The sequence below is a fragment of the Macrotis lagotis genome, chromosome X, assembly GCF_037893015.1.
Source record: "Macrotis lagotis isolate mMagLag1 chromosome X, bilby.v1.9.chrom.fasta, whole genome shotgun sequence".
Classification (NCBI taxonomy): Eukaryota; Metazoa; Chordata; class Mammalia; order Peramelemorphia; family Peramelidae; genus Macrotis; species Macrotis lagotis.
The window spans coordinates 392,268,182-392,281,323 of record NC_133666.1 but is presented as its reverse complement, the minus strand read 5'-3'; the positions used below and the strand labels follow the sequence as shown (position 1 = coordinate 392,281,323).

General features: G+C 34.0%; 2 protein-coding genes across 2 annotated transcripts in view; one reads left to right on the top strand and one right to left on the bottom strand.

Moving 5' to 3' along the window:
• CHMP4C (charged multivesicular body protein 4C) overlaps positions 1 to 8,448 on the top strand; it is a 51,212-nt gene extending 42,764 nt beyond the window's left edge. Inside the window, exons 3-5 of the mRNA XM_074207861.1 lie at positions 2,053 to 2,167; positions 4,970 to 5,123; positions 5,351 to 8,448. Coding sequence (XP_074063962.1) covers positions 2,053 to 2,167; positions 4,970 to 5,123; positions 5,351 to 5,412 — 331 coding nt within the window. The 3' untranslated portion in view covers positions 5,413 to 8,448. The remainder of the gene's footprint in view (positions 1 to 2,052; positions 2,168 to 4,969; positions 5,124 to 5,350) is intronic.
• Positions 8,449 to 12,493: 4,045 nt separating this feature from the next.
• Positions 12,494 to 13,142, bottom strand: part of SNX16 (sorting nexin 16) — a 67,049-nt gene continuing 66,400 nt past the window's right edge. Inside the window, exon 9 of the mRNA XM_074204753.1 lies at positions 12,494 to 12,658. Coding sequence (XP_074060854.1) covers positions 12,584 to 12,658 — 75 coding nt within the window. The 3' untranslated portion in view covers positions 12,494 to 12,583. The remainder of the gene's footprint in view (positions 12,659 to 13,142) is intronic.

Here is a 13,142-nt window from a genome sequence, read left to right as displayed (position 1 = left end):
TTATTCTTAGAAAGGAACAAGTGACTAACTTTAAGCAGAATGTTTTTCTTTTGTACTGAGGTTATCTGACATTTATTCCAATAAATCCAATTCAGTATATCATGAATTGAATATTATATAAAGAGGGAATGGGGGCAGCTAGGTGGTGCAGTGGATAAAGCACCAGCCCTGGAGTCAGGAGTACCTGGGTTCAAATCCAGTCTCAGACACTTAATAATTACCTAGCTGTGTGATAATTACCTAGCTGTGTGGCCTTGGGCAAGCCACTTAACCCCATTTACCTTGCAAAAAAACCTAAAAAAAAAGAGGGAATGGGGGGGGATAAATAGCTTTCAGGACTCCTATAATACCTGGTTAAATTAGAAAGTTGCCTATTGCTTGGTATGATTTCAGAGGCCAAAAATATTCTACTCTCTGCTTCTCCTTCACCTTTTTTTGTTGAAAGAAATTACTGACCAATGCACAGGAAAATATTTTGAAATTACATTTAAGTTTTCAGATCTAAATATTGAAATCAATAGCACATATATTTAAATTCATACTAAGATATGAGTTAAAGATTATCTTTAAGTTTTTCAGAAAATGTTTTGCTGGAGAAGAGGGTTAGAGAGAATCCAGAGCATGAGCTACTTTAATAAAGTTACTTCTGGTACCTCAAAGAAAGAAAAAGGTAGAGAAAAGTGAAGATTGGATCTGTTCATGGTTAGACATGACAATTTCCTTAACTATCAGTCTAATTTGTCAGTTTGACAACTACAGAGAAAATATTCTACTTATTTATCAAAGTCAGCATCTCCCATAACATTGATCATCCCATTCTAAAATAGATCCTATAATTAGAAGCTAAATATTGTAATTATAGATGGCAACTAGCTTCCACTCCTTCCCTGAGAATGTCCACATTTAATATTTCTCCAGATTGTCCTCTATATTTTAATTCATCTCCTGAGTCAAATATTAGCCCCTTCATGTCTTCACCTCTCATACTCTCTCCATGGTTATTGCCAAACATTTTAAAACATCCCCAGAAACTAGAACTACTGCAATTAATTTATTACATTAGAAGATTAGAGCAGTATCTATTGACATATCCCAATACAATAGTACTCATATGGGTGTGCTTACTAAGAATTTTTGGATGAGAAGAATAATCATTTACCTTCCATATACAATTAGTTGATTAAAAAAAATCCTTGGACCTATTTAGGTTTGCCAAGTACATGATTCACATCTGGGGTCCTATAGAATTAATTTAGGATCCATAGCATTCAGATAATTGTGAGATTTCAGGTTGCCAATTTCCAACTTAGGTACTGGAAAACTTTTACCATTTTATCTTTAATATTTTGATCCACTTTATACCCTAGCAATGTCGACATTTGAATGCTTGTATTATGAATGCTGAGTTCATTCAGGATCATAGATATAAAGCTGGTCTCTATAGCATCTATAGTTAATTTGCCAATGACATTAATGACCACTGAGAGGCCTGACAATTAACCAAGTTCCTTGAGTAATCAGTATCTGTAAAGGACATTCTTGCTCTGTCCCATATATTTCTATTAGTGGCCAATTCCTGGAAATGACTACCAAGAACTGTCACTTATTATGTCACCTATAGTAACATTCCTACAAAAAACTATATTCTCCAAATGATGTCTTATTGTGAATGACTCTTATTTAAATTTCTCCCCTTTTTCTTCCCAACCAAACTGTAGAGTGTCTTGCCTTGTTTTAATTACAAAATAATCTTTATTATAAGAAACTTCCTTTTTTTTTCCCTTCTTAAATTCCCATATATTTTCATTCCCCAAATGTAGAGGCTATTTGGGCAGTATATACCTATTTAGGAGAATTTTTCTTTTATAATGCAAATATTAAAAAAGGTTGATTTTATAAAAATCAGCATTTTTCATATGCTCTGATTACAAGAGACTGGTGAAAAATCAAAGACTTTATGGTAAGTGAGTTCATTCTTCATGTGGAGCTATGTTTACATTCTTAATTTTAGACTGAAAACTCAAACTATGTCAATAAAAATTATTTCCTCAGGGACATTAACAAAATAGATGATCTGATGCAAGATATTACAGAACAGCAAGATATTGCCCAGGAAATCTCAGAAGCATTTTCTCAGCGAGTTGGATTTGGTGATGACTTTGATGAGGTTAGTAATACAACAAAATAGAAATTAAAGCTGAATCCACTGTAAATGTCAGTACCTTCAGAAGTTCCATCATCTGAAACCTTCTCATCTTCCAGAGTATGCAAATGATTTCTTATTTGAAGTATTAATCAATTCAATGAATTTTTATTTTCTTTTTTGAATTAGACTTGGGGAGTATTTTATTTAAAGGAAAAAAGATACATTTTGGCAAACAGAACCAATTAAGATTTTGGCTCTTAAAATCACTGGTATAAAGAAGTATGAGTGAAGAATCTCCTGCTACCAATACAGATTGATATATACTTTGCAACTTATAGCCTTAGGGAATTTCCTAAAGCTCTATGATATTAAGTGACTTGCTTGTCTATGGTCAGTAACATTAAGTGATGTGGCTTATCAACACAGCAGTACATGTCAGAGGCAAATATTGAGCCCAGATCTAATAGATTCTGAGGTAGACTCTTTGTCTTTTATACCATACTCTGTTTAATATATTTGTTATAGACTTATTTTTTTTAAGAAAAAAATGGGACCAACTCTTCATGACCCCATTTAAAGTTTTCTTGGCAAAGATGTGTTTTGCCATTTCCTTCTCCAGTTCATTTTGTAGATGACAAAACTGAGTGTTAATTGACTTGGCCAGTTGAATTTGAACTCAGGAAGAGGAATCTTCCTGACTGCAAATACTGTATTCTATCCACTAACTGCCTTGTCTATGCAGAAACACATACACACAGACACAGAGATACACACATGCTTCCATATAGATATACACACATATATACTTCAATGCCAAATGTGTGTGTGTGTGTGTGTGTGTGTGTGTGTGTGTGTGTGTGTTTTATTGTGCTCCAAAAGTCCAGGTAACCTCAGAGGGAAGGCTCTAAGACTAAGGAAAAATACTGAGAAAGTCTTCTTGCTGAATGAAGGACTTTAGCTGAGACTTAAAGAAAGCCCAAAAAGTAGAGAAGTAGGCATGAGGAGGGAAAGAAGACCATAGATGGAGGAACAGAGAGATTGTAGATGTATTGGGTAGGAGTTGTGTGCCCACACTGTCAAAGTCATAGATCATTAAGGCATTTAAATAAATTTTGATGTAAGGAATAGGGACTTTTATGCTTTTTTTTCTTTACTTTTCTTGTTTGTTGTTCATCCACATGATATTTGTAGTCAGCTTCAGGATCTTCTTAACACTAATCATCATACATTTAAGCTCCAATATAATATTTCACCAATGCCTACACCATTTTATATCTTATTCTTTTTTAAACAAAAGGTGATCTTTTGCAAACTTATATGTTTGAAATTTTGACTGAAATCAATGTGCTTCAGACTAGATCAGGGACATTTCAGAAGGAGCTACTTAATCAGGTCAAATGGACTAGAGCTGGGACATCTTGCATCCCCAAGGACACTGAAATTCTTTGATGACAGTTGAATCAGGCTTATATTTATATAATCAGGCAGAATTCTGAATCTGGAGCCCATGAATTTTCTTTTAAAATATTTTAATAACTGTATTTCAATATAATTGATTTCTTTTGTAATTTCTTGCATTTTATTTTATATATTTGAAAACATGATTCTGAAAGGGGTCTGGATAGTTCACCAGACTGCTAAAGGTGTCCATTCAAATATGACAGTTCCTTGGTTATCTCATGCTTTCAATAGAGACACACATGCACACCTAAGAGTTATCCCTATATCTTGGAGTGTGTTAGGATTACTTCATGTCATCTTGACAATACTAGAAGAAATAAACTCTGAACTTGAACAGTACTAGAAGAAATAAACTGCATTGAACTGAAGTCCATGTTTAGAACTACATGAACTTTGGGGATAGCTGGACAACATTTTTTTTTCTAGGCATATAAAACTTTGTACCATCATCTCTTTGCTCTAGCTACTATGGTTTAAATCAACAGACTCATCAGAATAACAACGTGCTACTTACATTGTGCTGAGGATGGAGATGTCATTAGTTTCAGAAGATAATAGATAACATTCATAGAGCTTATTTATTATCCTTACAATAACTTTCTGAGATGGGTAGGGAATGTATTATTAGCTCCATTTTTCTTTTCTTTTTTCTTTTTTAGGTTTTTTTTTTTTTTTTTGCAAGGCAAATGGGGTTAAGTGGCTTGCCCAAGGCCACACGGCTAGGTAATTATTAAGTGTCTGAGACCGGATTTGAACCCAGGTACTCCTGACTCCAAGGCTGGTGCTTTATCTACTACGCCACCTAGCCGCCCCTATCCATTTTTCAAATAAAGAAATTGAAGCTCAGAGAGAAGTAACCTTGTCACTTTGCTGTGTCAGAAATAAGATTTGAATCCATTGAATTACCTATGAGTTCCAAAGCAGACTCTCTTTTTCCTCTTTTCATATCCCTAGGACTTAGCACAGCTTCTGCACATGGTAGGTACTTAATAAATTCTTGTGCATTTGTTAGCATTGTTTCTTCTAAATAGGAGGATAAAAGTAATCCATTAAATGAATGAACTGGCAGGTGCAAACTCTTTCTAGAAACTAATGAGGTTATGTGTTCTCCTACTATGAATGATATGAATAGCTGTTTACTGAAGTATCATAAGATTAACCACATCACATTTGCAAAACCCCAAAATATTCATTTTTAATTATTGCTCAGTGTTGTAAGAAGAGTTTAGTTTTAAAATAAAAATTCCACCTCATTGGATTTTCACATATCAGTTTAGAAAGCAGATGTTCTTTTTATTGTGTATGCACCAAGCCATGTCTTGAGACATTAAATCTGCCATTCTTTGTTTTGCTTGTGTTCAGGATGAGTTGATGGCAGAACTTGAAGAACTGGAGCAGGAGGAATTAAATAAGAAGATGACAAATATCAGACTTCCAAATGTGCCCTCTTCTTCCTTGCCAGCTCACCCTGGTAGGCTGCCAAGTGTACCATCCACTTCACATCGATCCCGAGCAGGTAAGCTTCCAGATAAGCTCTTGGGGATTAATTGACTCCCCAAGACATACCTAACTTTCTCATATCCTATCCATACTAAACATAGTTTAATGTAAAGGACTTGGAGATTACCTCAATGTTGCTAAGTACCTAAATACCTAATAAAGCTTTTTTAGAACACATGTGATTTTTGATTCTTACAGCAGCTCATCAATCACTGATTTACATACTTTTTTTTAAAATTACAGCATCTTCCAGGAGGAAAGAAGATGAAGATGACATAAAACAGCTGGCAGCTTGGGCTTCTTAAGGTCACACTATAATTATTATAAGCACAAACCATGGGACATGTATAAAACGGTTTGAAGAGAGTTAATTATTATAAAAAATAAAACCCCCCAACTTATTGAGGCCCCATTTTGGGGAAAAATAGGCAGAAAGCCTGTCATTGTTTTAGGCCATACTTAAACAAAATTCTGTTCATGATCCTTTGACATGCAGGGTTACACATACTTAAAAGTCTTTTAACAATTTGCAAGTGGTGTAAGAATAATGTAATCAGGACTGCCAAGTAAATTGTTTTATTTCTACTATTCCGTTTGTATTTGTGCATGGGTATATATATGTAACATACATATGTATATATTTGAGGTGTCTGCTAAAAAAAGTCTGAAGTATAGCAATCATTAAAAGCATTAGTGAATATGTCTTAGATATAATTCCAATATAGTCCACATATTAATTAGGCTTGAGTTTTTATTAGTTTAGAAACAAAAGATTATTTAAATTCACTTTTAATATGTCATTTAGGTTTGAAATTAGGCAATGTACATGTTTGAAGTGGTTGAAATCATTACTAGTGACTACTATTAGACCAGGTTCTCATGAGTGTGATTTAGGTAATTGGGGAGTTACATTAATGTTTACAGTCCACTTGAGCACCATTAATGTTTTGGTATCTCAGTTTAGTGATTGTCCTTTCCTGTTTGGTTCATGCTTGTAAATTGGTTTTAGGTTTATAACATAGTTCTTGTAAATATAAGAAAAGAAAAATCTATATAAATAAAAACAATTTGTGTAAAGAATATATTAAACTTTATATTTTTATTTGTAAAAATTGCTAATGTTTTATAGACAACATAGTAAGTGATGTCATTCTAGATGTGGTTGGATCATTAATACATTATTGAGCATAATATCCCCTCATATTTGTGTGACACAATGACTTAATTTATCCTTACAAACATTGAAAAAAAATTCTCCTCCCTTTTACCCCCATTAGCACATAGGCAGATATTCTGCAATCTAAAACATCTCATTCACAAAAATTTCACAATACACAAGGTTCTTTTTCACCTATTAGTTAGAAACCTTCAACTATGCTTCATTTATTTATTTTGTTTATTTTTGTATTTTATTTTTTCCATTTACATGGAAAGATAGTTTTCAATATTTATTTTTTGTAAAATTTTGAGTTCCACATTTTCTCTCTCTCCCTTTTCTCCCCTTTCCCTAAGTCAGCAAGCAATTTGATATAGATTATACATTATGCTTCATTTTAAAAAAAAAGGTATTTAGTAAACACTATATACAGAACACTGTGTTAAGAGATAGGAACGTATGACATTTAAATAAAATGTGGTCCCTGATCTTATGAAATTTATAGTCTTATTATAGAGATGAGGAATTTAGGTAGTGCAGTAGATATAGTGTCAGGCCTAAAGTCAGGAAGATTTCAAATCCAGCTTCAAACACATCCTAGCTGTGTAACCCTGGGCAAATCACTTAACCCTGTTTGCCTGAGTTTCCTCATTTGTAAAATGAGCTGGAAAAGGAAATGGCTAACCACTCCAGTATCTTTACCAAGAAAACTTCAAGTTGGGTCAAGAAGAGTTGGACACAATGAAAACTACTGAACAACAAAGCAGAGCAAAGTTTTTTCTAAGTCTTGGAAGAGGAGAAGGTTGCTGACTGAGCAGAGAGATCAAGGATGTCTCCATGGAGAAGGTAGACCACTGTATGTTGCTATTGCTAGCTTGCTCATGGAGTGGTCAAATGCACCCCGAGAGAGAGAGAGAGCAAGAGCAAGAGCGAGAGCAAGAGACAGAGAGACAAAGAGACAGAGAGAGAGAGACAGAGAGGGACAGAGAGAGACAGAGAGAGAGAGAGAGAGAGAGAGAGAGAGAGAGAGAGAGAGAGACCCAGCAAGGAAGTATATTGCCTTTCCACTGTTTTTGAGATTTTTGGTTCTCAATTCTGGGAAATATAGATAGAGTAAGATTCTCTAAGATCTTTCCAAATCCAACTATTCTGGTTCTGAAATTATGGCAGGGATGTATGTTTGAAGTGGGAGAACTTAGAAAATATTTTGAAAATGAATAAGAATACTTATTTTTTCAAAAGGAAAATGTAATATTGTAGAAAGCAAACTTGGGGAGATAAATTATAACTGATTAAAATATATGTTTATTGATTGTCTGTCTATCCATCTCTCTGTCTATCTATCTGTCTGTCTTTCTGTTATTTCCTGAATTAAACAACCTCAAACAATTGGAATAACAGCTACCTAGAAATAAAGATTTCTTGGAAGATGAAATAACTTTCATAAGGGCCATAAACTTTAATTGTAGGAAAGTCCCTCAGACTCAACATTTGTTTATTCTTGTTTGACATACAATTTTAAGTCTGGTAATGTGCCTTTCCGGTATTGAATATTAGAAATTATAAAGTAGGGGTCATTGATCAAAGCAAGCACACTGACAGGCAAGAGGTGATATCTAATAACAAGGAAGATGACAACAATAAAACTTTCCCTCAAAGAATGAGTTTGCTATCAGTAAGGAAATTCAGAAACTGTCACAGGCTTTGATGAAAAGTCTACAAGCTTGGCAGGTTCAACCTTGTGCATTTTTGGAGTGGTGGTTTATTCTATATTTGAGGTGTGGAAAAGTAAGTATATATGATAGATATTTTTAGCTCCTCTTCTTTGAAGTGGAGGGACAAAAACATTTTTAGTTGTCTGAGCAATAAAGAGTGGAGCCCCATGTGTCTGAATTTTTAGAATGACTAAATGAGGCAGGAAAATCTAAAATTAAAGGGACATTTTGAGGTAGAAGATGAAATTTGAGGTCATAAAAAAATCATCTCACTATAGCTACAGGGGATCACAGATCCAAACCCAGAAAGAAGTAGGTAGATAGAATAGGCAAGAAGATAACCACAATCTAGTCTGAACCTGAGTAGTTTTATTTACTTTTTTAATTATCTTTTGATGTATCATTTCTAAATTTGCATATCCTCATTTCCATCATTCATAGTCTCTAGAAAGTTTAGCTAAATATAAAGTTAAATATAAATATAAAGTTTAGCTAAATTTTAGCCTAAGTACTTCTATTTTGGCTTCAAGAAATCAAGACTCCTGGAGTTTGATAAGAAAGTTGAAAAAAAGTATAATAATATATATATATATATATATATATATATATATATATATATGAACAAAACCAAGAAATTTCTCTATATTTTATATGCTTTTTGAACTGTATATGTGTGTTACCCAGATGGGTTATGCTTATGTCCACATAGGTTTTCTAAATGTGACTTCCAGGGATGTGTGAAGAGATATTTCTGGAAACTCACTTAGCTTACTCCAAGGAAGTCTTTGACTCCTGACTAGAGGTAGTAGGAGACTGGAATCATAATGCTGTTACTTAAAGGGGATAGGAAGTTAGAATTATATATTTCTACTCCATGAAATATTTCTAGTCCAAGAGAAATGATTTTTAAGTTCAAGTCACTTTCTTGGTTGCTATTATTTAACAGGGAAGATCTGAAGGCTTGACTACCTTCTCAACAAATGCCATTTACACTAAGACCTTCACAAGCAGTTAATTGGAAATAAATCTATATATACAAAGCAAAAGTAAACAAATGAGAGAAGTTATATGGATTAGAAATACCAGATACTACACAGAGTGAATGAGGTCTCCCTTTGGAGCAAGCTATTTCCGCTCAAATTTACGAGTTCTGGACCTCACTCAATGGAAAATTCCCTAAAACTTATAGGGAGGCAAGCTGGAAATCAGATTTATTGATATGTTGAAAGCATGTTGACTTCCTCCCAAAGCTCTTCTTGCCCTCCAGGAGATTTTTTTTCTGAAGAGAGCCTGAAAACAAGTTCTCAGAGTTAGAAGCAAGAAGACCTTTATTTTCCCAGGCTCCACCAATTCTGCCTGCACTAATGCAGCATGCTGTGGTTATTTTTCCCACCAATGAGGAGAGTCTTAGGCAATTAACCCTGAGTAAAGAACAAATTTTTTTTTAATAGTTAATTGCCTTTATTAGCTACGGTCTATGTCCTGTTCAGTTTGTGAATACTGTTTATCACCCATTTCTTTTAAAGATGTTTCTCAGCTGTGAATTTGCTTTTATGTATTCTTGTATCTTGTTAGTGGAGTTAATCAGAATACAACCAGCATTTCCATTGATTTTGTTACTTTTCTGTATAAAAATCTTCTAGGAAAATCAAGTTCAATGAAAACTCGAGAACCTATCTCTTTGTGCACCTCCTTTACATTGCAAGTAAAAAAATCTATTGACTAGTGACTGTGTCTCGTCGATTTTTCTTTCAGGTCAAACTCATGTGTAGACACTTAAATGAAAAGCTAGAAAGGGAAAAAAAGTAAAGAAACACAGAATCAACTCAGTGGTCAATAAGGGGATAGTTTCTTTATCCCTAAAGTGCTAGAGTCCTTCAGTATTGACTGGGAGCAGCTCTGTAAATGTTCCATAGTTTTTCTTACTTCCCCAACTAAATCTTTGCTGGGTTACATTTAGCATATTTGTCCTTCACCTCAATGCCAGAAAGTTCTCTCTGGTCATGGAGGAACTCAACCATCCTTTTTGTGCATTGTCTTCTTCCCATTAGATTGTAGGCTCTTTGAAGGCAGGGATTGTTTCTTCCTTTTCATATTTATATCTCCAATACTTAACAAAATGTCTGGCACATAGGTTCTTAGTAAATGTTTATTGATTGATTGACTTAAAGAAAAACTTGTGGTCTGGATAATGTGTGGAAGGGAATAGAAGAAGAGAAGAGAACAGATGTTAGGATTAATCATCCAGTTTTGGGGATGACAACAATGGCATGCAAAGGGGAAGCAGAATTAGGAGCTGGGTGGAGGTAGATCTCTGAGTCTAAGACCTCAAGAGGACTTGAGGATCCTGAATGCTTAGAGGCTTGGTGCCTCAAGTAAAGTTTATTGATAAAGAAGTTTCAACATTAATGAAAAGTGAAAGTCCTGGGACTGAAGGCAAAGTTTATAGGTTGGTACCAAAGAGAAATTGGTCCATTGGGAAGCTGACCCAAACAAGCAAAATACTTACTGTGTGACTGAGCAAGCTACTTCTAGGTCTCACTTTTCTCATTTGTAAAATGAGGAATTTGTACTTGATTGCCTTTCAGGTCCCTTATAACTAAAACTATGATCCCATAGGCTTCACAAAGAATTCCAAAGAATTACTGCAATAAGTGTATTTACTTTGAAGGGGGAAAAAAAAAGCTCAATTTTAAATATAAATACTGATATGTTGTTTAAAAAATTGTATCAATATAATTACCTTAAAGTTACATTTTATAGATGAATAAACTCCTTCCTAGATGATTAGATAAATGAAGTCTGCTTTCTTGCTCAGTTTATCTTTGCAATGTGACATACTGGCTAGTGACAGGGTGACATTCAGATACAAGTTCTCTAATCTTGATAAGAGCTGGAACTGAGACAGTTTGGCTCTTAATTATATGAAATTAAAGTGGCAAATGTTTTAGACTGGACAAGGGTATGTGCTCCATTAAAACAAATTGGATGAATGTGTTAGAGTTAGCCGTCCTTGCAAGAAGGCTGCCATTTAAAAAATAGCCCATAGAAAACTGTGCTAAATCAAGCTCCCATCATTTCAGTACATCATAGCCCTGGGGATGAAATGGATTCAGTGTCTGATGAAGTGTCAGTACTTCCTCTCCTGACATCACCCTCCCTCCCTTTATTTAGCACAGAGAGCAACTTTGTTCTATGGAGTATTGCTTTTGAAAATAGTGTCAATCTTTCTCCTACTTTGCACTCACTTGTTCATCATTTGACTGATTTTGGAACAGTTTTTTCATGTTGTACAGAAATCCCTTTGACACTCCCTTTTCAGGAGAAAACATCTGAATTTACATTAATCAGGCTATCAATCAACAAGCATTCATTAAACTTCTATTATGTGCCAGGTGTTAGATATACAACGTTAAAAATGAGAGTCCTTTCCCTCAAGAAGTTTCCATTTTATGGAAAGAGGAAATCCATTGGAAGAATTATAGAGCTGTTATTTGGGAGAGAGCTTTACAGATGTTTTAGAGGGAACAAGAATCTGTTTATAAGTGACTCCCTAAAACTCTTCTCAACTAAGTATTTACAATTTACTCAAATATTTCAATTTATTTACAATTTACCCTACAATGTTTTGTGATACTAGAAGAGTAACAGTCCCTTATAAAAGGCATGGGGATTTTCTTTATCTTAATTCCAGCATACCAGACAAGGTTTTTAAGGTATGAAAGATGTAAGTCATCTAATATAACATGTACTATTTGTGCATTCATAGCTAGGAGCACTGAATAACATATTTTTTTGAATGACCATAGATTTTGAGGGTCATTATCCCATTCATTGCTCTATAAATTCTTCTTAATCTCCTTTGGTCCTCTTAAACTAACAATTTTTCTTTCTGCTATTTGCTCATTCATATACAGATCTGCACATATATGTATATTTATGAAGCAGTTAGGTAGGGCAGCTTTGGATCTGAAGTCAAGAACAATTGGGTTCAAATTTGGGCTTAGATAATTGCTGGCTGTGTGACCTTGGGCAAGTAACCTCTATCTGAATCTAGAAAATGGGGATAATAATTGCACCTATGTCCCAGAGTTATTGTGAGAATTGAATGAGATAATATTTCAAAAAATACTTGGCACAAAATGAGCACTATTTACATGTTTTCTATTACTGTTTTTATTTTCATATTATCCACCAAAATGAATGCTCAGGAAGAAAAATCTTTCCTTTTTGAGAAAATAAATCCCTATGGCAAACATAAGATTTAACCACACAATAATTAAGCATTTGGAAATAATATGCCTCCTAAAATGTAAGCACTTATGGAGTTAAGTTATTAATGCCAACTAAAAATCTAATGGTGGTTGATTGCTGTTTCATGCCCAGATTTAATGAGATGAGAACATAGTTTGGAAGCTTGTTATGCTTCAGTTCTTGTGATAATTTTTAAGAAAATATCTCTTTTTTTAGAAGCTAATTTATTCTAATTAGAAATCATTAATATTGAGGAAATAGAACTGGTAACTGATATTGGGGGTAATACATTGGAATGGGGGGCCCTTCCAATGAGAAATTGTTCTAGAAAAAAATCCTTAAGTACTTACTCTATGTTGCCTCTAGAACTCTGAGGGAGAAGCATAGCCTCATTCTGGAGACTTCATCTGCTATTTCAAGTATGGCCTGGAAAAAGTGAGTCTGGTAGTTATGAATTACAGAAACTTGTTTGTAGAATCTTTTGGAGAAGATAATTTATTGGAAAAATATTGCCTAATAAATAGGCAATGAAGGGTAAAGTCAATTTAAAGAAAACTTGGTCAGAGAATCAACTAATCAAAAACATGTTGATGGAGTTTAAGAATGAAAATAGAAGGAGAGCAAACAAGAAAAACTGAAGATATATGCAAAGTTTTTTACAACTATTTTTCACTTTTGAGGATATTAGTCACCACATGGTTCCATGTATGTTATGGAAAGAGATGTGAAGAAAGACTGAATTAGGCAAAATATCTAGAAGAAATGGCATTGAGGGACCAATTCAAAAGACCAATACAAAAGGTATATGAATGATAACCACTTATCAAAAGTATAAAAAACTTAATACTGAAAAAGTTTGCTTCTTTTAATCAGCAACTGCAGAATGTATGTTTACTTTCCCATTTATATG